General features: G+C 40.1%; 1 protein-coding gene across 6 annotated transcripts in view; it reads right to left on the bottom strand.

Moving 5' to 3' along the window:
* The window catches only part of LARGE1 (LARGE xylosyl- and glucuronyltransferase 1), a 283,073-nt gene that overhangs the window by 88,291 nt on the left and 168,609 nt on the right, over positions 1-26,173 (bottom strand). For all 6 annotated transcript variants that reach the window (XM_048059080.2, XM_066996856.1, XM_066996869.1 and 3 more), the window contains one exon: positions 19,522-19,693. In XM_048059080.2, coding sequence (XP_047915037.1) covers positions 19,522-19,693 — 172 coding nt within the window. The remainder of the gene's footprint in view (positions 1-19,521; positions 19,694-26,173) is intronic.

Here is a 26,173-nt window from a genome sequence, read left to right as displayed (position 1 = left end):
TAAAAGACTCTTCCAAATGAGTAAACTGTTGAGTCAACTGCATTTGACATCTTTGATGGAGTTGACTATGCAATGGTAAAGAGGGAGGAAAGAAGGGTTGAATGGTGAAGATTTCAAAACTACAGTAGCAGAGGCTTGATTATGCCATATAACACTTATTCTGGTTTTGAGCTGAATCTGTTGACAGATATGTATTTGACACCTTATCTCATAATTCCCATATACCAAAATCACGTAACCCCTACTCCAATGAAGCCTGCCCAGGTTGGATTCAGGATCAGAGACACCTTTGCTGCACAACAAAATAAAAGACAAAAATAATTTCCTATTTTAATAATCTCCTGATTCCTGTCATTTGTTGGGGAAAGAGTGGCATTATACCCATACTATTACTTCTGTTGTTTGTTGCTGCCTCTAAGATATTTTAAGATCCACAGTACCTACTGCTCATATTAGTGTCCTGCTAAATGGAATAGGGTTTAGAGGATCAAAATGTCCCTGCAATATCTGCCAAAGATCTTTGGCCCTACTGTGAAATTTCTTGAACACACTGTGCTTTATGTCAGGGGCTGGAAACACTCCTAAGAGTTTGGAAAATTAAATTCCTGTGAATTAGTTCTGTTTTTCCAGTCCAATATTCTCCTTATTCCGTGGGGTTAGGCTGCAGGGACCCCACCATAGCTTCGGGTTCCTTATTAGCATGGCATATTCTACAGGTATTTCATAATAAGAAAAACTTTCCCTTCCCTTCGCTCCTATGACTGCTATGAAAAGTGAGGAAATGTAGAAAGTCAGACTAAAACAAGAATGATATGCTTTCATTTTTCTTAACACCGTGATTTTTAAGTGTGTCTCGTGATCTTTGAGGGTCTTACCACGGCATGCTATCCCCATCAAAGTGGGGTCTCAGGAGGTAACCTTTCAAGGTCAGTATCACAGTTTCATATATTCCTTCTCATTAGGTATTTTAGGTTTCTGTCTGTAGAAGGCTATGATGATACCGTTATTTTCTTGGACTCAGCTGTATGTATCTTTTCCGATGCTAGAGTTTTGCAACAGAAGTAATGTTTCCTTGGTAGTCATCAAATGCTCATGCAGGCAGTCAGGATACAACAGAGATAACGAGATACTGGTCCCATACTGATAGCTAGCTGGCAGAGCTTTTTATACCTGACATGTTAAAAACCACACAACCAAACCAAAACAAAAACTCACACAAATCAAGACAACCCAACTACTGTGAACAAACCAAAAAAGAATAACCAACGTGCTTGATACTTGAATGTTGTTTCTCTCAGTTGGCTAACTTAACCAATTCCTCTTACCTTCTGTCTAATAACGAGGAAATTACCAAAAGCTACAAAAGAGTAATATAAATGCCTGTGAATACCATTTTTGTTTTCCACAAAAAGTACTCGCATGCTCTAAGGTTATGGCTAAATTTTAGCCACCAGTGTAGCTGCACCAATGCACAGCACTGCTCTAGGCAAAGCCAGACAGGCATTGTTTGAAGCAAATCTTGGTTTAAAGCAAATGCAAGATGTACTTCATCTCATTTAAACTACAGACAGGTAAAATCAAGTATTAATGACCAGACTGTAAGTAACCTCCCCATGTGAACAAGGTGAAATACTTGCATACACAGATCAGATTAAATGCGGCAGGTATGCAAAGGCATCCATGTCACACACTTGGAGTACCCATGGGGAAAACAGATGAGAGAACAGAGTTTCCTTCTCCCAGACTGTGTTTTTATTTAGGTTTCATTGGACTATTGTCTCCTCAGGAGACCTACCAGTGTTACATGGATACAACATTTCCCTCGCCATCAACTGCCCATTTTTGGAGCTATTTTACCTTTCTTCTTCTGCAGGATCTACTAGTGAGTAGGAGAGATTCCTGCCCCTCTCAACTACCACAACCTACTGCACATGGGCTTCCTTCACTGCAGTCCTTTGCCTGATGTTTCAGAGCTCCTCATGTAAACGTAACCCAGGCTGTGAGCGGAGGAGTAAAAAATGTTAAGGAGGGCTGGGGAAATGCAGGAAGAATCTCACCACTAGAAGATTTCATGAGTCAGATAAGGTGTATCAATAATTAAACATTAAAAAGAAAGAAGCAGAAGGAGCGTGGCTTAGAGGTGCATCCTAAATATGGGCTGGAACTAATGAGGCTTTTCTTTTTACCATCAGAGAAAGTTTATTACACGTACTTCAAAGGCAGTTGACTTAGTGAGCAGTGGAGGTGGGTCAGAGAAGTGTTCTTTCCTGAAATGCTCAGCATAAAAGCAGAAGCGTTCATAATGGAATGGGTGAACTGGCTACGAAAATAATAACCCATGACTCAGGAGAATTTTGAGGAGAGATTAAACCTTAAAATGAGAGGGAACAGAGAAAAGGCATATAAAATAAAAATAGAATCCATCAGTTATTTCAGAGCTACAAAAAGTGTGTGCAGATGCTGTAGACGCTTCTCATTTAGAGCTCTGGCCAGGTCCATAAATCCTGACCTGTGATACTCCAAACTGTTAGAATTCCTCTACTCTCTTCAGCAGAAGTTGCCCAACTGAATACAGTCCATTAACAGTAGTGAAGGAAGATAAAAAGCACCCTGAAATACCAGTGTAGGTACCATCAGATTGAGAGCTATTGCACACACCACTAAGGACCAGAAATGTTAGAGAGAGATCAAAACAGAGAGAAATACTGAAAAAGATGTAAATGGGTGGAAGGCAGTGTATTAGAAAATAAAGAGGGAGAGCTATGATCTGTTGTGCTTTTCACAGGCCTTAGAGGCAGGCAGGTACTCCTTGATTCTCATCTCACTTTTGAGGCTCCCTGGCACTGAGCCCCTGTTTGAGTTAGACCCTCCTTTCTCTAATGCTGAGTCTTGCTTGAACTGTAAGTGAAAAAGTTCTGGTCTCCCAAAAAAAGAAGCTATATGCAGCGTACATGCTGACACTAGACAGTATCTATAGCAGATCTCTCAAACTTGCTTGTGACAACTGCGTATAGCCAGGCAAATCTAGCTCTTTCTCTTGCCACCCTGTAGCTGTATCTCCTTGTGACTGACAAGGAACCACATCAGTCTGTCAAGAAAGCAATCATCAATAGCCATTAATACAGCAATTGTATTTTAAGAACAGTGCTGTGCCTTTGTAACAAGTGCTATAGTGTATGGAATAAAAAAATGAAACTCCCTTCAACTGGAGTTCAGGCATAGGCAGACAAATCCCATGCTATTTCAAGCTAAATCAAATCTATCACATCTTCTCTCTTTTTTTTTTTTAATCACAAGATTTATCTGCATTTGACATTTTCCAAAAGTTTGCTTCCTCATTATTTTTTTCTCGAATATTAAGTTTCATGGGGTTTTATTTTTCAGAAAAAAAAAAAAAAAAAACACCACATACCTGAATCTTCTGTTTTCATGGATTTACATTGAGCATAGATGGTAAGATCACTTCTGGAAGGCTTCTGCTACTCACTAAAGTCTACTATCTTAAGGAAAAAGAAAGTGCAACTCACATATGTACTGCTTTCTAATTAAAAGCTGGATTCTCATCTCATTTTCACCAATATAAATCCAAGGATAACTTAAATGAAAATAATGGAGTTACTTTGGATGCAGTCTGTGGTAAATGAGACAAGGATCTTGGCCTAATCTCATAAACATCTCCCTTGAGACCTCCATTAGTAACACTGTGTTTTTAGTGAAAAATGCACCACAGTCTTTCAAGATCCTCTAGCGGGAAAAAAGTGGTATTTTTAAGTACATTAATTCTACATAATTATATTAAAACTTTTGGTGAGATCTCAGGGGAAATGGTTACAGTGTTCTGCTGTCTCAGTACACTTCCTCACCAACAGCACTAAAAATACATGAGGTCTCCAACAATCCTAGCACACAATTTAGGAACTGGCTTCAGTTTGTATATATTCTGTGTCTAAAAGGGAAAGGTGCGATTCAACCACACCTGTTTTCTCTCATAAGTATCATTAGCACTAATTACTTACAACTTCACTCCTGGCAATTGCTGGATGATATTCAATTGCTTTCAATATATTGCAAAGGGATCCTAATGCAACTTGCAAGGCAGGAAAAGGGTATCAGTAATTGGTAAATGTGTTTCAGGCTTTCAGGCTAATAATGCAATAGTGATAGTACTGTATCCTGAGTCATCTGGAAGAGTTTGCCTCCTCTTTGCCCTTTTACAGTGGACACACTGTGAACAAGGCATCAGAGCTACAACACGTTAGGAACGGGGTTGTGTTTTGCCTGACAGCTAGGCTAGACAGAGGCAGTCTTTGGAGAGCAGAACAAAAAGTACTAGCTATTTTAAATGTCTTAAGAAGCACATCCTCAGTGCATTTTTGCAGAGGTGGATATGTGAGCATGACTTTTTTTTTTTTTCCAAAAGCCCTCAGCCTTAAATCACAGCTCTCGTCTCTGCTTTGAACTCTAGTTGCAGCTTCCTTCAGAGTTTATCACTGCTTTTTCAAGCACTGGTCACAAGGGGACCAAAATAATGAAAGGTGCTTTCTAGGTCTCAACATGCTTTCCAGAGATTTCTAACCCAATCTTTAGTTCTTAATTTTGACAATCTGGAGACCTTACATATTGTTAGAGAAATGATTAAACATCTTCCTCTTCTACCAAGGGATAAATTAAGACTAATCAGAGCTTGGGATCTCTAAAAATCGAATTTCTTCCACTTTAGACTCTGCCTTCCAAGCTTCAGCCCAAGAAATTAGCATTCCCATCAGCCTTCAATGTGAAAGTCAGAGTTACACAGCAAGGTACCCTAGAGCAATATATTTCAACCAAGTTAGTCCAAGCCTCACTCCAGCGATGGCTCTATGTTCATTAGTATACAAGATCTGTTCATGACTGAGTCACCCAGCAGAGCAAATCTGATACATAATCAAATGTGGGCACAGAATGACATTTCTATTGCATTAGCCAGAACACATGATTTAGAGTTTATGCTGACTTCAAGCTTACTATGGAAGGACAGATGGCATCTGATCCAGAGTAAGGTTTCTCAGAATAGAGTTAACCCATTAACATTTTGGAACAGAAACGAATCAGTGAATTCATACCAAATTAGCACTTAGTGCTATCTGGCTCTGACATTTCAATCCTGTACCAACATCTCTAGCTTCATATTTACTCTATCACTGAACAATGGCCTTCAACAACAAATCTTCTTACCTCATAATTTTTGTGCCTTTTAAGGGAAGGTTGAGCACAGACCTGAGCATCTGATGTGCCTCACATGCTCAGGCAGTGTATTTCAGCAAAGAACTGCAGATGGACCCCAGGTACATGCTGTTTATGTTTTCAAAGCTCTATAGAAAACACATGGCAACAGGAGGATAGGAAAAGGGTTACAGACTATAAGAAAAGTGAAAAATAAGGCAGGTCAAATATTGGTGTCATATCTGCAATGGCAAAACAGCCCTGAAGCACACAAAGAACTACTGTCACTAAAATATGCTGATAACCAACTGTAGTGTTTACAGCCCACACTTAAATGGTACTAACTGTACTGGCTGCCTAGGTCAAGCCAATGCTGGTTACATGTTCTGTATTGCTAATGTTCTGGAACTCCCAGGGGAATACAAGAGGTCTGGATAGCTTCTTTTTTGTTACAGGGCTGTCAGAGAGCTTATTGCAACCCACAGCTCCTCCTTACCTTTGCTTCACTTTAAAAGGAAATCTCCATAAATTCCCTGTCTGCACAGGTATGTTTTCCAGATCTAGACCCATTCCCAACACGCTCCCTGGGGCTGCAAACCTTCCTTCTTTACCTGAGCTGGCCTTATACATCAGTCTCAGTCAAGTGACGCATGAAAAAAAAAAATCAGTCATGATACTACAAAGGATTATTTTTCAATCTCAGGCTCCATTAAAAAATGAAGCTTATATAAGGGGTAACAGCTGCCTCAGCATTAGTACTGGGTGAGGTAACTAGCCAGCAATTTTGAAAAGCTAAGGGTACATCTATTACTCTATTTGATGTTATCATTCTTTAAGAATGCACCCATGCATGTACTCTGCTCAACAGTGAGTTTCCTAATTAATAAACAAGTGGAAAAGAAGGCAGCTTTGTGCACCTGTGCACAGTTCAGCTCTTGAGAAAATAACAATCTTCTAATCCAGCCATAAAAACCAACTATGGACCACAGAGTTTACAGTAAGATTGGCAAAAAGAAGCAGCTGTGGAAGCTTGTTCTGCATTAGAGGTGGGAGGACCGTTCAGAGAATGGATTTGTACTGAATATAGCTAGTTAGTAAGATTAATGAGTAGAAATCACATTGTATGGTAGTCAGTCTTCAGTAATGAAATTGCAACAGGAACTAATTTCAGGGTGATATCAAAGTCCCTCTGAAGTTTGGCTATAGCTTTTTTATAGGGGTAGAAGTCAAAATGTCATCAGAATGTAAAAGAAAATAAGTATTTACATTAGTTAACATTAACCTTTGACTTAATCATTTGAAACTTCTTGACTAGGGAAAGGAGTTGAAGAGGAAGAGAGGAATTACGTCCAACATATCTTGATTATATTAGATAGAACAGGTCTCATCTGAAAACTTCATGGTCTTAGGGGTGGTTTCCAGTACCATAAAAATGAAGGACAAGGAGTAACCTAGCATGTCATGTCTCTGAAAAGGTTAGAGGTAGGCATTCAGAAAGCAGGAAGGAATACCTGTTACCCACTAATCATCAGTCTCGGGTAGGGCTAAGAAATCCAGAATCGAGCCTGGAGAATTGAAGGTCAGACAAGAGGAAGTAATAGCAGACTTGTCTAGGCTCGTAAAGGGGTCAGTAACCATAAAACACGTCTGAACTTCATGGCATTCCTTGCTGCCTGCTTGCCCTTGACAAGGAGGACTGCTGCAAGATGCCAGCTGGAAGCTTTAATGATACTTAAAATATACATATCAGGAATGAAGAATTTTCTCATCACTGATGACAGATTACAGGAAACTGGTAAGAGCCATGCTTTCCCATAACAATACTGATCAACACGAACTCCACAGCTGTCTGGCTATGCTTGTCTATCCTCCTCCCAGATAAGCTGTGTGTCTTGTCATAAAATTATGAACCTGTAACAGTGTCCTCTTAACAATGGTTTGCTGGGACACAGTGAATGGTCTGCCACGGGTCCATGACTTCCATTTGAAGTTTGGTAATAAAGATGCACAGTAATCCATCAGAAGTTAGGAGCGCTGATGTGCTCCAGTGGTCTGCTGCTCAAGGAGAGCCAAGCAAGGGAGTAAATGGAGATGCAGATTTGTTGAAGGAAAAGCTCTATTACCAATCTTTATAAACCAAAGGACACTTCACAGAGCACAGCCGTTAAAAGATATCACACAGGGAGAGGGGAAGTCCTTGACACAGACAGATCCCAAACAATTTAGGGCTTGACAGGTCATGACCAACACCCCTGAAGCTAGCAGGCTATCAGTATGCAGCTGGAACCAGCTCTCAGCATGAAGCAGTGTTTTATAAGAGGGCTGCCTCGTTTGGCAGCTCTCACTTCAGCCTCTGAATAGTCTCAAGGAGCAGCCCCATGCAGAGCACATTAAAGTAGCACAGTCTTTTGATAGCTACAACTGTCATGACAAGTTGTTTTCATCCTAAGTCTATGGTACGTGGTCTTACCTCCCCTTTTGCTATGTTTTTGCCTGAGTATTTACGCATGTGGACTGATTAGCCAGCCCTGGAATAAGCTCAATATTTTTGACCTTCAAGTTAAGAAACAGGAATTTGCTGTTATTTTTCCTCTGTTCTCAGTCAACTACGACCCTAGATTTTCCTCTTGGATTTATGTATTTGCTTCATTTTTATTGTTTATTACATAATTCTGACACTTTATGGAACCCCTGTAGTGTACTGTGATATATCAGCAAAAAGGCCAGTGTTAAAGACACTATGTGAAGAAGAGAGGAAAAATAAGATTCTCATAAAAACTGTCACCCACAACAGCACGTTTCTATGGTAATACAGGGCTGCTTTGGGTTGTTATGGCAACTAAACCTTTAAAAGCAATAGCATAAAACCAAAGCAAAAAATCCTAAGAGTGGGACTCCAACATGGCTTCTCAATTTTAGAAATCCTTCTCAGCCCTCCTGCCCCACACAGACTAGACTGGGTGTTACAGTGATCAAAGCTCTTCAGGAAGAAGAGGAAAACCACTTGGCTTCATGGCAGTGGGTTTGCAGGGACTTTCAACCACTCTCTTTTTGAAACCAGAATGAGGAGCATTGATCCACAAGTGGAGCTCCTATACCACAAAGCAAAACAAATAAAGAAGTGATGACAATGCCAGTAGGATCACTGACTGCAGCCAAGGGGGAGCGATATCTGCGCTACCCACCTAGCAGGCGGGAAAGACCCAAATTACACTGAATTAAATGCTGGGTTAGCTCCTTAATGCTAATGTATACTTCATTATTTCTTTGGCAAGATTCTTCCTATAGTCAGATGCTGCTGCCAAGGAAATCCAGGAAATTTCTAGATGCATACACTTACTTCTATATAGCTTCACAGAAATTTACTCTGATATATGACATTTTAAGCTAATCTCAGACAAGTTTCAAGATAAATTATCTTGACTAACTTGGGATTTGTTTCCACTCCTCCCTCTTCCTAGGTTTTCTTTCCTGCTCAGTACCCCATACATTCACTCCCACTTCTAATCTCCATGCTACTTTCTTACTTACTTATCACTTATGTCCACTTCCATTTTTACGTTAAGAATTATACGATCATGGTAATGATCAATGAACAACAGTATGCAACCATCCACTCCTGCTTCTGCTGAGGTGCCTCAAAACTTGTACCCCAGCATTGTGTCTCTTTGCTGCCCTGCTTATGCACTTCAGTCCTCATGCACATCAGACCTGGCTGAGGTCACCCAACTCTTTCTACTTGTGAGCCATACCAGAGGTCTAGAGTTGAAAGAAGAGCATATTTATAGATTGCTCCCCAAGCTGTTCATATCTTTATTTACTTAGTCTATAAAAGCAGCTGCAAGTTCAGAGCAAGAATGTTTATGTAAATCAGGAAATACAGGAGCTAGAATCCTTTACTGATGAAAGTTAGCATCATCCAGTTCACTCCACTGTTTTATAAAGCCATTTTATACCAGCCAAGATGTGTTCTCTCAGAATTTTAGGGTACCAGTATAACAATATTCAGATCATAATTTCTTAGCAGTATGGGAAAGCACCTGAATCTCCAAATACTGTAAAAGTTGGTGCCAATCTGACTCTGAAGTAGATTGGCAAAAAGCCTGTAGACAGCCCTACAGAATGCCACTAGGCACCTGCAATAATCGTATCCTGAGACGTGCAGAAAGGAAATATCATTACTGTCTATTAAATGTAACATTTGCAGGAAGACATGGTAACGTCATGAATTAATGAAGCTGAGGAGATCCTGAGCCAGTAAGCTGGTGTGAGAATAAACTGGCAGACAGTTTCTATTGAGGGCAGCAGAGTGGTAGCATGGAGTCAGCCACGGACAACAATCTATGAGAGAAAGTACAATGGCCCATTTTACTGTAGGGCTTCAATCCTGCTCAAAGTTAACCAGTGTCCCAGCAGGGCAGAAGCATTAGGCGTGTGCTAGGTCCTCAGCCTTTGGATGGTTCACAGTCTGGCCTATTCATCAATGGCATCACTGAATGTTACTACACCTTCCCTGCTGTATTTCCACCTCTGTTCCCAGCCAACACATTCTCTTGGTATGTCAGAATAGCACTTTTTTGGACAGCTTCCCCAGTCACTAAGCAGATAGGAAAAAAATACACATCTCCAAACACAGACGTAAGTAGTTTCAAGGCTTCTATTAGTTGTGCCAGTAGCTAACAGCTCTCAAGAAGCTGTTCTGCTGACTTGTTCAGTCCCAGATCCAGAATGAATCCCAGAACCATGAGGACCAAAAGCAACTGACACAAGAGCTTGTCTTACACCCTGAGAATCACCCGCTTATATGTTGAGAGCCTTTTAAGCATTCAGGAAGGGCAATGGGAACATAAATTAGCCTGGGTCTTCACCAGAGTACATTGCATGCACATCTATTTTACTGACACTTAAGCCCAAACTATGAAATCTACTACAACTAAATTCAGGAAATATAATGAAATGAACATAAAGAGTAGTTGTGGACAAACTTGGTCCCTGAGTTTTACTCTAAGCTTATCAATCACCTTTTAGTACATTTCTAGAAGGGCTAGGACAAAAATCTTCTTGTTTTTAGCAGTGTCTCCAAGCACAAAAACGATTAATTTTGAGAAAAGTGTCAGAAGAACAAAAGCTCCTTCATTTAATTGAACTGCTTGGCCTACACTGAATGCAAGCTAGAGATTGCTGCAAAGAGCGTTGAGTAGAGCAAGCCTGAGATTCAAGTAAAATAAAGATACTTGGGTGATTCAGAGTGAAGTGGGCCATTATGCACGCATCTACTTCTTTCTTCTAGTTTGGGGGTTAAAATAAGAGGTTCAAATGACTCTGACTATCTAGATTGCTTGAAAAAAGGAAACTTGTCAGTTTTCTACTGTTTCCGCAATACTGGACTGATTATCAATTTTGTTTACATGTCTAACTTGTTCATGCAACGGTCCATGTTTTTGCACATGGTGCATTTGTAGACAGCCTTAGTTCAGCTATCATTGAATGGCTTGGGTTGGAAGGGACCTTAAAAATCAAGTTCCAACCCTCTATTTATTTATTAATTTATTTATTTTCTGGGGAAAAAAAAAAAGAAAAATGTAATAAGTGGGTTTAATTTCCTACACTCTTCTCCCTCTTTCCTGGTTGTGCAGAGAGCAATACCATACACTTATCCTGCTGACGGGACAATCATACTATTGACCTCTGGGCAATACATCCTACCTTCCAGCTTGAGCCTGTGAGACAGATATTCCCTACAACACTTTACTCTACGCAAATCCTTGTGCTGCTTGTGTTACAGACATAATGTGCAGCATGAAAGCAAGAAGGTGAAACCTCAGATGAGAGCTTTGTAATTGGAAATGGAGCCTTAGGTCCTTAAAATATGGATTGCCAATGCAGAACAAGGTAGGCTCAGAGGACATGCCTGGTTCAGAGAGGGAGAAAACAAGAATATCCAGTTATTACAATGCACATCACAGTGAACAGTGAAAAGCAAATGTGCTTGATAGATTGCATGTGATTAGAACGAGGGCCTTTGGCATGGAAACCTATCTATTAAATACATTTTTTTTCTCTAGTACTGCTAATATAACTACTAAACCTTAGAGTAAACTTCATCTGTTAGGTGAATGACCCATGTGTCCCATCTTCTTGGCTTTTTTCACACATGCAGAGGTGAATCTTCATTACACATTACTAGTTGGGATGATGGACAGGTTGCCACTCTCTCCATATTTGCTACCTGCTCATGCACTTGGTGTGCTTTACTGTCAGCTATGGAATGCAAAAGTGACTGGCCAGAGGAAGCAGTACATGGACTTAAACTGTGAGTTAAGTTGTGAATTGATGAGGCATGGGTACTAAATATATCCAAGGGAAAGTCTGTTGACAGACAGGATTCTGACTGATTCCTGAACAATTTCCTCTTTCAAGTTGGGATGAGGAACTATTATTTTCCTCCTCAGTTTGTTCCCTCCCTCTCTTCTCATAGGTTTTCATCCCATCACGGCCAGTGACATCCCATTCTCAAAAATGCATTTTTCTTCTGCTAAGAACAAATATACAAAACAGAAGTGCTCCTTCTCCTAGTCTCTACCCTCTGGAAGCTGGATTTTCTAGCTTCTGGAAAGTCACAGCTTCTGTTAGCCAGGGGAAATGGGGATATGCACTTTGCTCCCATGATGGCTCGTTCTGCCCATATTTCCCTTAACAAAGATTTGCAAGGCAATTCAGAAAGCTCTATGTCCATTCTCCACAGTTCTCTGGAGTACTTGAGATTCAAAGAATTAAAGTCTCTTTAAACCCAGAAGAAACAGTTCAAAGGAGACAGAAACTGTTTTTGTTGTTGTTTTTGTTGTTTTTTTTTCTTTAACACTGGGTGAGTCATACAATGTTTAGTTTGGGTGTTTGATACATCATAGCATCTAAGCCAAAAAGACAGATGTAGAATGAGTGGCAGCTTAACAAAGAGTGGAAGAAAATAACGCAGAAAAAGCACTAGACTGATGTTGAGAAAGCAGAAAAAAGCCCTCAAGATTTCAGTGTTGCCAACAAGATTTTATTACAAATCTTGTAATGTGGTGGTTTTTCTTCCGAAAACTCCAGTTGAGGAATCACAGGATGACAAAAGACTACCAGCTTTCATTTTTAATTAAAACATTCCTAGCCCTCAAGGGAAAAGGCATGAAAACATGGCCAAAGGTATCCCTTAGAAATGAAAATGGAAAAATAAAGAACCCAAATCTTTTTTTTTTTTAACTTTAGAATTTCCCCCATCATGAGTTACACCAAATTTCTACACATTGTCGGCCTTTAACCTTCGAATATTTCTGCTTGCTGGCAAAAACAGACAAAGAACCATTCAGCTAAAAACGAACTACAGATGTTTCAGAAACTGCAGCTATTCTATTTTGGCAGCAATTCATAATCAGAAGTTTCTGATTATGTCCCTTGTCACATTAAAACCCATAAACTAGAATGTGCACATGCTGATCCATATAATAAACTCTCTCCCCTGGTGCTCATTTACTGAGGTCAACTTTCTTACATACTGCCTCCTCAATAAAGGAACATCATGGGAAAGCAAATCGCAATCAGAAAAAAAAAGGGAAGAAAGAAGGACTTCCAATCAGACAACTTATCTGACAAGTGTAGAGAGAAACAAGTGATTTTTCCTTGACCCACATACTCAGCAAGCCCCATCTCCTTGCTTGATCCCCTCCTAATTAAAATCAGCAAAAATAATCTCCAATTATGGATAGAAACTTGCCCTTTAAAAAAAAATAAAAATCCATACTTTCTTCAGCTCTTCACCAAGATAAACTGAAATTCAACGTTGACTCCCATAATTTCACATGCAGGTGATACAATTGCATCATGAGAAAGAGGAGGACAACACACCCCAGCATTTCTGCGAGCTATAGCTAACAAATAGGATTCTTTATCAATGAAACTTCAAAGCTTTTGCAGCAGCAAAGAAGAAAACACCACGATATAACAATCAGGAGTAGAAAATCTTAAGCAGATAGAGTCTCCACAGGGACCTTTTCAAAGAGAAAATGTACCTCATTTGTGGAATAACCCTAGGATGAGCTATGAACTGTAGTCTAACCATTAAACACTTATACAAGTCTTTCAGAAACTAACAGATGTTCCTTTTATGAGCAAAGACAAGTGCCATTCGGCCTTTTTAGACACCTATAAAATTTCAGATAATTTTAAGCTATTTTAATAGCTGCCTGACAATTTTATTAATGCACTCTGCTACAATGTGATCCTGTTTCCTTCACAAAAAGACTGACTCATACTGTGGATTTCTACACACACTAAGATGTACGTTGCTAATGCCCTTCTCTTGATTAGTGAGAAAAGAAAACCTATTTTACTGACCAGAAGACACAGAAACATCACTGCAGGATTTAACACAAACAGTGTATCAGCCCACAGAGATTCATCTCAACATGATCTGTGGATGCTTTAATGATTTACTGAGTGTAAACTGACAGCCTGAACTACAGAACCTGCCCGGAAACAATCTGGGGGTTCAAATCCTGGCTTCAGACATAGGTGACAATGAATTTTAAATTTTAATCTTGGCAACAACTGAGCATTTTACATCATCCCAAGACCAGCATACCTATAAAAAGTACAGTCCTTGCAGAAGAAGAACCTAGGTCTGTGGCAGGTATAGTTTATCAAGATGAGGCTTCACTGGTAGAGCTAAATTCAGGGAAATTTATACAGCACGTGCTGACTCTGCCTGACTATCACTGGTGCCATCAGCATCTCACTTTCTGGCACACTAAATCCACACACAAACGAAAAGTTACACATGCATTTGGTATTACAGTTTTACACATAACAGTTCTTGTAGGAATATAATTATTAAACCACCTACATGGGAGGCGGTGAATTTTGTGATGGTTGTGATTTTTTGTTTGTTTGCTCTTTTTCCTAACGAAGCTGCAAAAATAATACAAACCTACATTGTTACCTCAGGCATTCTGCAGAGCAATATGCCAAAGCACCTACATGCTGAGTGTTTACAAATTTTAAGTTTAGGATTGACTATGTGCCAATCCCTCTTCAGCTGTGGGCACTTGATCCTGCACCAAAATTGCTGTTGACCTTTTCTGGTATTTATGATGTCAGTATGGATTTTTATCACTGTTTGAGCTCCTGACACAAAGCAAACAGCTTCTATAGCATGTTTTTATTCATGCAAAGTATGAACACGAGAAATCTCAGACTTTCTATCAAGCTTGCCATTTTTCCTTCTTGGATACTTTGTTAATGGATGTAGATGATTCTGCCTTAAAGTCTTATTCAGCTTTCCAGAGAAGATATATTTGCACAGATCAACACTAATTGCAGTTTATATTCTCTCGACAATTTAATCTACTGGTAGAGTCATTTGAAATACATTAGTTATTTTCTATCCCATCAGTATTGTTTAAAAGTAGTTAAAACATTCACTGTATTAGGTAGTTGGATTGTGAGATTAACAGTGAGCAGTGGTAGGACTGCTCAGTATAGCCTCTGAGTTACTACAGGTACTTAGAGATACTATAATACCCTTAGTCATTCAGTTTAAATATGGAAGCCCTTAACATTGATCTCTACAGGGATTATTCAGGTCTCACTCGTGGGCCTCAGTTATGGGCCTCATACACAGCCATGGCCTAAAGGACCCAGGCAGACACAAGAATGGTCAACAAGTAAGTAAACACTGACACTGACACTAAGTAAAGCACAAAACCCATCTCTTGCTATGCATACGTAGAGCACCCGGCACAAAGAGGCTGTGATCCTGACAGAAACTGCAACCCGTAACACAAATAATTATTACAACGCTTATAGTCAGATCCCAAATAAATTCACACTGCCATTTAAAATGAATGCTCTTGAGAATCCGTATTTAACAAACAGTTAAAGTCAAAATTGGAAGCTTAGAGAAAACAGCCACATTTCAATACCAAGAGTCTGGGCGAGCAAGAATAACAAAACTATTAGCTGATGTGGCCTTTAAGAGAACTTTAAGATTGATGGCAGAGAGCATGGCTCTGGACTGGTTCTTTTCTCAGAAGAATTCACACAATTTCTGCAATAAAAGCATATTGGTTACACTAATCCTTGCTGTCTGAAACACTTTGCAGTACTTCATCCAAGAATGCATATGATCTACAGTCCCATTCTTCTGCCCTAAGGCTAGATGCTTTCTCAAGTTTAGAACTGTCAAAATTCTGTGAAAGATGAATAGAAAACCTAATCAGTGTCAACTAAGTCACAGAAAACATGCATGACAGGTTATCTTCACTAGACTGGCTGCAGACTCATGCCTTTGAAGTCAATATTTGGAGGTATATATCTGTCCTAGAGAAAAAGACTGCTTATCTTCAGGAGAACAAGAAAGAATGAGGCTAAAGCAGAAATGTTGAAATCCCAGCTGAAAAACTGGATATGACTCTTGAAATGTAAGATACTGGTTCCCACAGACATATTTATGCATAAAGATTGAAACTTGCATATACATGTTAGAATAATTATACCCCCAATAATTGCTAAGAGAAATTTTAAAATGTCACATTGCTGAAAGACACTGTTTTGGGCTCCTGAAAAGAGGTGTGAATTTCTCCCAAAGCTGAAGGTTGCTACTTCAAAGAAGAGATTTTCAAATACCATCACACATGTAGAGCCTTAATTTGTGCACTCGGGTACAGAATAGTTGGACCATTTATTGTAAGGGCATATGCAAGGAGCTTATCAGGGAAGGGCAGAAGAGCAATAATTTACAAAGGAATTCTTCTCCATTTTTACTTCTACAGAGAGAACGTAGCTTTACCAACTAAAGTATTAACTTGTAACCTCATGTAAGAGTCTCAACCTTTCTACAGCTCTTGAGATGACTGAAAGAACCTTTGCAGAACAAGGATACTGAGTACTCCAGGTGCTATTTAAAACATGCTGTGGGGCCTTTCTACACAGTGAATTGCTCCTGGCTAAACTGCTCGTCAATCCTGAACGTGTCTCACAGAATCACAGAGTGGCTGAGGTTGGAAGGGACCTGTGGGGGTCATCTGGTCCAGCCACCTAGAGCTAGTTGTCCAGGACCATGTCCAGGTGGCTTCTGAAGACCTCCAAGGAGAGAGACTCCACAACCTCTATGGGCTGCCTGTGCCAGCGCGCTGTCACCCGCACATTAAAGAAGAGCTTCTTGGTGTCTAGACAAAACTCAGTTTCTTCCAAGAGTGCTGTCACAGAAGAAAGGAATCTGAGCTACTTGTCTCTCTTGGTCACTGTTTTTGTTTGGGAAGAAAGAAACACACACTTTAGGTCCTTCTCTCTCTTTCTCTGCCTAGCTCCAAATTGGAAGAGGGTGTGCCGGACCATCTTGTTATGCTGCAGCAACCTACAGAAGGAAGCTCTTGCCTTTCCTGCACTGCTGTGAAAAATTCTTCTACTTGCTCAAACATTATCCACGTGCAAGCAGGTTTACAATGGCCAATTCTATCCAACAGCTGAGTGTCTGAATATTTCTAGGAAAGCCTGTTGTTCTCCGAGCTGGGGTCGGGGATGTAGAAAGGCTTCTTCTTTCTTCTCTCTCCTATGAAGAATGAGAGAGCTGGGGATAGTTAGCCTGAAGAGGAGAAGGCTCCAGGGAGACCTCATTGCAGCTTTTCAGTACCTGAAGGGGGGCTTATAAAAAAGATGCAGAGCAACTTTTTGCATGGGCAGATAATGACAGGATAAGCAGGAATGATTTTAAACTAAAAGAGGGTATATTTAGGTTAGATATAAAGAAGAAATTCTTCACTTAGAGGGTGGTGAGACACTGGAACAGGTTGCCCAGAGAAGCTGTGGATGCCCCATCCCTGGAAATGCTCAAGGTCAGGTTGGATGGGGCTTTGGGCAACCTGACCTAGTGAGAGATGTCCCTGCCATTGCAGGGAGGTTGGACTAGATAATCTTTAAAGGTCCCTTCCAACACAAACAATTCCATGATTCTGTGATAGTGTCAGGTTCCTCTGGAGATTAGACCTTCACTTCCCAGTTTTGTTTCTCTTGTGTTTCAGTAATATTTCAACAAACACACTAAATTGTCTTAAAAGAAATGTTCATAAGCTTACTTGGGATTTCTGATGGGAGAAACAAGAAGGGGATTAAAACATCAATTTAAAAACAGACCCTTTACAGGAATAGTTGGGGCTAATGATATGAGAAATCATTTGAATCTTCTGTGACACTGGTAGGAAAAATAAAAGGACGCTGAGGACAACTTGAGATTCACTGTATGATTTAAACCAATCTTTTATGAAGCAGTAAAAGAGCAACAGTATCCTTTCAGCCTCCTTGCCCTTTATCTTCCACAATCCATTTTCACTGAATCTTTGCCTAATGGGATTGTACCTTAGGAGACAAGCTGAACCATAAGCTTGGGCTCAGAGATTTTCACTTCTCTTATCTCCCAACATTTTAGATCACTTTTTTGGGCATACATGCACTCCCAAGTCCTCTCCCACACTGCAGAACTTCTGGGCCTACAAGACTACGCAATTAATCCTTTATTTGTATGTGACCATCTGGGAGATGAGCAGATGTAGACACTGATCAATTTGTTGCCAGGCTTAAAACATTGTGGAGAAGCAGGTGGTCAGCAGGAATTAAGAAGACAGACCAGACAACTTACAAAATCATACATTTGTTACATGGGAATGGTGGTATGTACATTATGAGGGCTGCCAGTAGCACAGGAATTCTGGCTCCATGTGTGAGTTAGAGCTTTTCACAGCTCTAATCAGCTGAACCACTTTGCCTAGCTGTATGAAGACTCTTGACTTACACCCACGTTTTGGCTATCAATAATGATTTATCTCCATATTTCCATTTCTTCTGTCTGTATTTTTTTCAGTCTTAGGCCCTCCTCTACTCCATATTCCTTTCTTTACAAGCTTGGCTTTTTGCTTGATTTCTTGTCCCAGTAAAAAGTAAGGGGCCTTCATTGAAACTATGGCAGAAAACATAAGCAAGATACTCCTCCTCACCTAGGTATCTTTGACCATGCAGTACTCTGTGCCCAAGTTCAGTTCAAATACTTGTCTTTACCATCTACAGCATGTGAATATACCACATTCAGTACATTATTATTATTAATGTGACAGTAGTGCACAGTGAGACAGTGCAATAGCACAGCATTACTCCCTGTGCATACATTTACACAAATTGTGTTTATTAAGGTATACATGTATATGAAAGTCAAGGTTCAGTATGGGGAAAGGCTTTGTGAAGAGGCCTGAACAACGCCTGTAATGAAGAAAGTTTGTGTACGGTTCAATAAAGTAAGAAAATGAGTGCTTCTAGCCTGCTGAAGGGATATCAGAATTCCCAGAGAAAGGAAAGGAAACAAATGCACTTTTCAGTGCATTTGCTTTTCAGCAAGCGCTAAAACCGAGTCCTTGACCAGAGCCGAAGATAATAGCTACTGCCTATTAGCTGAGTACTGGGAAAGGCAAAAAGGCCTTCTGTACTTCAATATGGGATAGGTAGATTAAATGTGCTCTCTTTTCTGTCACCTTTGTAACAGAGTGGTTTATTTTGGCTCTGTACATAAATACTCCCATTTGCTTAGGTTGATTTTTGCTTAAAGTGATGTAAAGTAAGCAGACTAACATCAAGGCTACACTTCTAGGGGACTGTGAACATTCAAATGGGACACTGGAGTGACTCTGCACTTACCAACACTCCAGTACACATTAGCAGGGCAAGAGGAGAACAATAGGACCTGTCTCTGACTCTGGAAAGCTGGCAACACGGGAGTCTGAGAAAATTAAATTGTTTAAGCCATGTGTTAGCCAGGAAAGTACTTCTGGCTTGTGACAAGGAAGTGGCAAGCTTTTTTGTGACCATCTCATTACACAGTTACTCTGAAAGTGTCTTTTCGTGGTCAAACTATCAAGGAAAATTTCAAGGAGATGTGAGGAATGGGGATATGTAGAGGAAATATTTATTCCAAGTATTGAATACCTACAGGTATTGAATGGTAGGTCAGTAGAGCATCCTCATAATTATTTATCATCTACTGTATTGTCAAATTCTTGCCTGTCCCAAATAATTAGACCAATAAAAAATTGCACAGGTAGTCAGTATTGCCCATCATTCTATATGGAACATTGTTGAGGAAAGAGCTTGCAAATAAAACAATTACATACAAACACCAAAAATTGAGAGTGAAAACATTTAACAAATCTCGTATTGCCCACCTACCCCCATTCTACTTTCTGCTTTACCATCTTCCCTCCCCCACAAATAAAGTCAGTTAAAAAATCATTAGGATACCTTTGAACTTGTGGAAGACGGCCCATAGCTCAGCGATGTCAGTGGCAAATGTTATGTCTGTGTCAAGGACAATGACTCTCTCGAGATTGGAAGGTAGAGTCTTCGTTAGAACCAACTTCATCAGCCCATAAATCCCAGAGTAGTGTTTGTTGGGGATCCATGACACTTCCGACTAACAGGAAATGGGAAATGGGAAAGAGGAAAAAAAAATAATCTTCATTAGATACATAATCTCTACTTGACACTAGTTTATTGTAATAATGGAAGATCTCTGAATACCAACAATAAAGAACCATAAAATACCAGGTGGAATCGGTCATCTAAAATCTTGCTTTTAAATCAACATCAGAAGTTCTGAAATATGCTTCTCACATAAGTTTCTGAAGGCTGAAACAAAACTGTTTTCTGAAGCAATTGCTTTACACAATATAATTAAAATTAGATGAGCCTTTCCAACCTGGTTCAATTCATTCTACGACATCCACATATCCTGATAAAGTTGAAATATATATTTAATCCCAAACTCCAGGTGTATTGTACATAGCTTTCATTTCCAAACAGAAAAAAAAAGTGTTTGCCATTCCCAGATTTGTTAACTAGAATTAACATATTTTTTTCCTTTTATTTTCCATTTTATTTTTTTCTTTTTTTTCCCTTTTATTTATTACAGACTTGGCAGTCAGAATTTCAAAATGCTACTCAGAAAAATGAGCGAGAAAATTTCAAAAGAAAGCGTTTATTGATAACCTTTAACTTACAAGTACTGACATCATACAGACATGCCCCAAAGTGGAGAAAGTAGAACAGCTGTAGCCATATTTTTTGGTTTTTACATATCGAGGGGACAAACTCAAGCATTTACATTTCTTCAACAAGGGCTAAACGAAATATTTTTGCAGCTTCCAAAGACTAAATTCAGTATTTCATTGTGCTACCTTCACTAGGATGTTCCATGAGCTACACTTTATTTTCTTTCTGTGAGACTCAAGTTCTCAAATACCAAAAGTCATTGCTGAAAGTGTTTTAGAAAGTTTTGGGAAAGTTGTTCCTATTGTCCTGTCTGAAACTACTCTTGTTTAGTATTTCAAAGAGCATGCACTAAAATCCCTAGATTTTTACTAAGTTTTCTTGAGTGGTGTTCCCATTAACTTAAATTCAGGTTTTGACTTTAGGGGACCTGAGTGAGACAGATTTGAGCATTTAGCCCAGCATATCATAGTTTAGAGAAGGCTGGCAGAAACAAAGTGTACTAGTAAAACTCGGATGATTTATTCTGTTGTTTAACCGTCTTATATCTATTCACTGGCATTATGAAGTTTATTATATGAAACAGCTTTTGCACAGATGTCAATTCCTCCAAAATCCTTCATGAGATTATTCCCATAACAGAATGGATTCCTAAACTTTATTTGGAAGTTGGAAGAGTGGTTGAAGAAAGGTTAACATAGATGCTTCAAGTGATTTTTTTTTAAAATATAAAGTAACAAGGCCTCTGCCAACGTAAGGTGACCTGTTCTTTTCCCTTTAAAAGGCACACAACTTTCTTCTGTGTTCTCACAATTCCTGCACCAGGGCAGAATCTTCCCCCACTAAATTCGTTAAAAAGAGTGAGGATACTAGAACAAACTGCTAAGGAGAAAAGTAAAATTTTAAGGGGAAAGGCAGGAAAAGCAGATTATCTTTAAACAACCCCAAAACAGGAAGTGTGATTTTATTTTTGTTTTGTTTTTGAAAAGTATCTCATCAGTCCGTCATCAGCCATCATTCTTATTACATTCTTTCTTGCTTGCTCTCTCTTTAATTTGTATGGTCCTTAAAAGAGAAATCTAGTTTGTCTCCCTGATATATGCCAGTATCTCTAGGAATATATATATGAACCTCTGCTCCCCAGAATTGTTTTCTAGGTGTGTAACAAGAAAATTTCAAATCCATACCGTCAAAACTCTAGACATTTGTGAATCCAGCCCTCTCTCAACGTGATGTCCTTATGAATGGACCATCACATCTAAGTGTCAGCAGAGCAGTATTTATCCTGCTTCCTCAAACTCTGCACATCATCCTGAATCTGCTACTTGGAAGTTCTTGTGCTAGACGAGCCAGGGAGATCAGCTCTCTAGTCATACTGACATAATGCAGTAGTTAATGTAATTTTAGAGACTTGAGCTTTCTTTTATTATAACCCATCCCTGTTATTAATTTTGGATGGCATGTCCCTCATTTAATTAGTCCAAATGCAATATTGCTCCAGAATAACTCCTAATATACTTATGCAAATAAGCCTAATATCGCAGGAGTTCAGATGTCTCATGGATAGCCTGAGACAAGAGGGAAGGGAAAAGGCAGATTGAAGAGGAAGAATCACCTTGAAGGAGCCGTTACTTTCTTTGCCTTGGAGATTCCCAGAATCTAACACCACTGCAAGCTTGCCATCCTGAAGCCTGGTGTCTGAAAGGATCGCTTTTGAAAATGAAAGGAGCAGTCCCTATTCCAAATGGTCCACAGTGTTTGATATGAGTCTGTGTTGAACCTTGAGCTGTTAATAGGTTAACCCTATCTGAAATTTTCTCTCCCCCGATGTAGTGTTGACTAAGACATAAACAGGGCTCCTAATTAGTCCCTGGCATAATTTCTTCATGGCTTTGCTATTCATGAATAATATAACCATTCCAAATTCATGCCAATAAAAACTTGTTACCCTACACAACAGCACTGTGAGGGCTCATTCTCTATGTATACCACATATAGTCTAACACCCCCCACAAGATAATACAAGAACATTATCGTTGAATAACTGGCACTTCTTAACTCAGTAATTAAGAAGTGCCAGTTTGAGATAGCTAAGACAACCTAGGCACAAAATCCTACAAAATCCTGCAAGCTGCCTTCTTTGATATAACTGGTAAGATTTAGCCATTTCCTTTACCTAAAAATTATCAAAATATTTTCTGTAGGTCTTAATATATTTTTTCTCTAGCATAGTTAAAATGTTAAAATGGTCCATAAAGGGAATGTTTGTGAATCATTTGCTTTACAAACAAGATCAGAGTTGCTTTCTGAGAACAAACATTCCTAGAAGATATGGCAGGAACAGAAAAAAATAGAGTTAGCGAAAGAGTAAACTGACACAAAATAGTGTGACATACTTTGCCATTTGTATAATTCGCACTTCAGTATAAATAGCACAGTCTGGAGTTTTACCTCAGATCCTTAGCTCTCAAAATCTGGATTTTTGTTCATAAGAGGAGAGTAGAGAAAAGCATTTAGCTGGTGCTGACAGTGATTCTTTTTTTTTCTTTTATTAAGCTAAGTGAAAAAATACCTTACTAAAGACCTTTCTTCAAACCAGCTTTATTCTTGCCATTATTGGAGACTGAAAATAAACTAAATTATCTGCATTATTCAGTTTTTCTGGCTATGAATACAAAAAGTACATGCCCATGAGTCTGCATATTACACAACTGATTACCTTAGTATATACCTGAGAAGTGGCAACAAGAGCTTCCATGTGTGGTGATGCTTTGCCAGCAAGTTGTTTGCTCAGACCATCTCTGGGAAAAGCTGGATAAAACATCGTGGCTGTACACAGCCTAACTCAGCTGTCTCATAGTTGTTATAGCTGTGTAAGTGTCGATTAGAGTAAGCAGAAGTGCCATTTTTAAGGAAAAAAGTCTAATACATACAGCTTAAAAATAGAAACAAGCCTCCCTGTTTCTGTGAATTGAGAGAGGGGCAAAGGGTGAGTCCTCTGTGAATGATTTGTATAGAAACTGCATTCAAAGGCTTTAGGTATTTTTACTCTTAAATTCACCTGTTGACCACAAGTTTAGATCAAAAAGCATCGCTCCTCATCACAAATATATTCAGCCGGAATTTTTGGACTCCTGTACTGTACTGCTCTAGGGAACTTAGTGATTTTTTTTTTTTTTTAATATACTATTTTTTCCCCACTAACAGGTGATGGGGGTAATTTATCCAGGCTTCCCAGATGAATACAGATTGCAATGAAATCTCTACATGGATAGGTATCTTGAGCACTTTTGAAAGGGATGGAAGCTTGTAGACTTAGCAGAGAGCAGTGTGGAAAACACTACCAACATAAACAGAATGAGAGGGAGCAGTGATCAACAGGTGAGGACAAAGAACTTAGGGGTGCCTGTATGGTGTCACATCAAAAGTACATGGAGATCAGTAGCCAGACTCTAATAGCGGACAATGGCAGGTGCTTACGGAAGAACATAAAAGCAGGAAAATTCTACAGTTGTACCTCACCCATAAATACTCCCATCATCTGGAACTTTGCACCACTTTTAGAAATAGACTAGAATAAACTAGACTAGACTAGACCTAGACTAGACTAGACTAGAACAGTTCAATTGAAAGGGACTTTCAAAGATCATGAAATCCAACTGCCTGACCACGTCAGGGCTAACCATTCTGAGCTAGAGGTGGAATTTTTGTGGCTTACACGTTTTCATGGATGTTTCATCTGTGAGTCTGGTAATTTTTGAAGCCTTGTAAATATTAATGAACCACAACATCCTACAGCAAAGAGTTCCACAGCTTATTTATAACTCTTGTCTGGATTCAGCTATCTACCAATTCAATTTGTCTGTGTATTTGGTTTATGTTGCAAGGATTTGGTAGCTGGGGGCTGCAGGGGTGGCCTCTGTAAGCGGAGCCCAGCAGCTGCCCCATGTCAGACCAGAGCCAGCTCCAATCGGCTCCAAAAGAGACCTGCTGCTGGCCAGAGCCGAGCCAGGGGAGCGATGCTGGTTGGGCCTCTGGGAAAGCATAAGAAGAAAAGAGCTGTGCAGAAACAGCTGGGAGAGAGGAGAGAGAACCAGCCCTGCAGCCCCCAAGGTCAGTGCAGCAGGAGGGCAGGAGGTGCTCCAGGCACGCAGCAGCAGTTCCCCTGCGGCCTGTGGAGGGGCCCCTGGTGGAGCAGGCTGTCCCCCTGCAGCCCATGGGTCCCACACGGAGCAGATCTCCACGCTGCAGCCCGTGGAGGAGCCCCCGGTGGAGCAGGTGGACGTGGCCTGGAGGAGGCTGCGGCCCATGGAGAGCCCCCGCAGGAGCAGGCCCCGGGCCGGAGCTGCAGCCCGTGGAGAGGAGCCCACGCAGGAGCAGGGGGTCTAGGGGGAGCTGCTGCCCATGGGGGACCCGTGCTGGAGCAGTTTGCTCCTGGGGGATGGACCCTGTGGTACAGAGCCGTGTGGGAGACATTCCTGAAGAGCTGCTGCCTGTGGGCAGCCCCCGCAGGATCGCATCCCATGGGAGGGACCCCTCGTGGAGCAGGGGCAGAGAGTGACCGTGAAGGAGCAGCGGAGATGAAGAGTCAGGGACTGACCGAAGCCCCCATTCCCTGTTCCCCTGCACCGCTTGGGGGGAGGAGGTGGAAGAGGGTGGACAAGGGGAAGGTGGTTTTAGTTTACTTTTCATTTCTCACTGCTCCAGTTTGCTAGTGATAGGCAATAAATTATATTAATCTCGCTATGTTGATCCTGTTTTGCCTGTGACAGTAAAAGGTGAGTGATCTCCCTGTCCTTAACTCAACCTTTGAGCCCTTTACATCATATTTTCTCCCCCTTCTTCTTTGAGAGGAGGAGTGAGAGAGCGGTTATGGTGGAGCTCAGCTGCCCAGCAGGGTGAAACCACCACAGGCTGTCATTCTTTTTCACAAAACTATCACAAGAGCCAATCTGTTTCCCGGAGTGGTTATGGTTAATTCAGAGCCCATCCCTGTACACATAAAGTTAGGATTCTTTATTCTCATGTATCTTACTCAGCCTTTACTAACAGCTGCCACATGATCCTCCCTGTGATAAATATGAAAAAAATAACATAGAAAGATGAGTGTGAAAAATAGGATGCAGGGATGGTGCCAGTCATGAGCATGAGTGTGAAAATTAATGAGGCAAGTGCTCTGGTTACATGAGGTGAAAAATGTACTTTGAAGTTTTGTGCCAGCATAGGACACAGTTTTGTATTTGCTAAAAGCCCAATTAATTAAATTTAAATACTATTATATTCCTCTTTATACGTCATGCTCCTAAAGGTCATCAGTCTTACAGGCAAAGGTACTTTGTTTTCAAAGAAGCTTTTGCTGCACTCATTCTTCTCTTTGCAACATCAGTAAAACTATGGTAAGAGCAATAAGGTGAAGCGTGAGAAAAGAGACAATGTATTTGCAGCCTTACCATAGTGTTGGGTTATATATATATATATACACAGACTGGAACACAAAAACAGTACCTAGCATAGAAGCAGATATTCTGTGGGACTGTACAAATTTATCTCATCACTTAGTATCTTCTCCTAAATACTGGAGGTTGATAGAAAACCTAACAACTTTGCTTTCTATGTTCTTCTTGGATTGGGAGGGGATATATAAGAGTACCATGAAACGAAGCACTCAAGAGTTTTAGCTAAGGAACCACATAAACCTGAGCTTGCATTTCCTTTCCAAATGCAGCCTTTCCCCAGTTTAACAGATCTGACTGTCTCCTTACCAGAAAAAAAAAAAAAATCTATCCTGACTTTTTCTGATGAATAGGTTGCTGTCCATACAACTTCCTCTTGTCTGTTAAATAATGTTTGTCCGTTTTCTTAGCAGAATTCCTCCCTGTCTCAAAGAATATAGCAGTGTAGCATC

The sequence above is a fragment of the Anser cygnoides genome, chromosome 1 (assembly GCF_040182565.1).
Source record: "Anser cygnoides isolate HZ-2024a breed goose chromosome 1, Taihu_goose_T2T_genome, whole genome shotgun sequence".
Taxonomy (NCBI): domain Eukaryota; kingdom Metazoa; phylum Chordata; class Aves; order Anseriformes; family Anatidae; genus Anser; species Anser cygnoides.
Note: the sequence above shows the minus strand (reverse complement) of the source record. Positions and strands in the feature narration are given on the sequence as shown.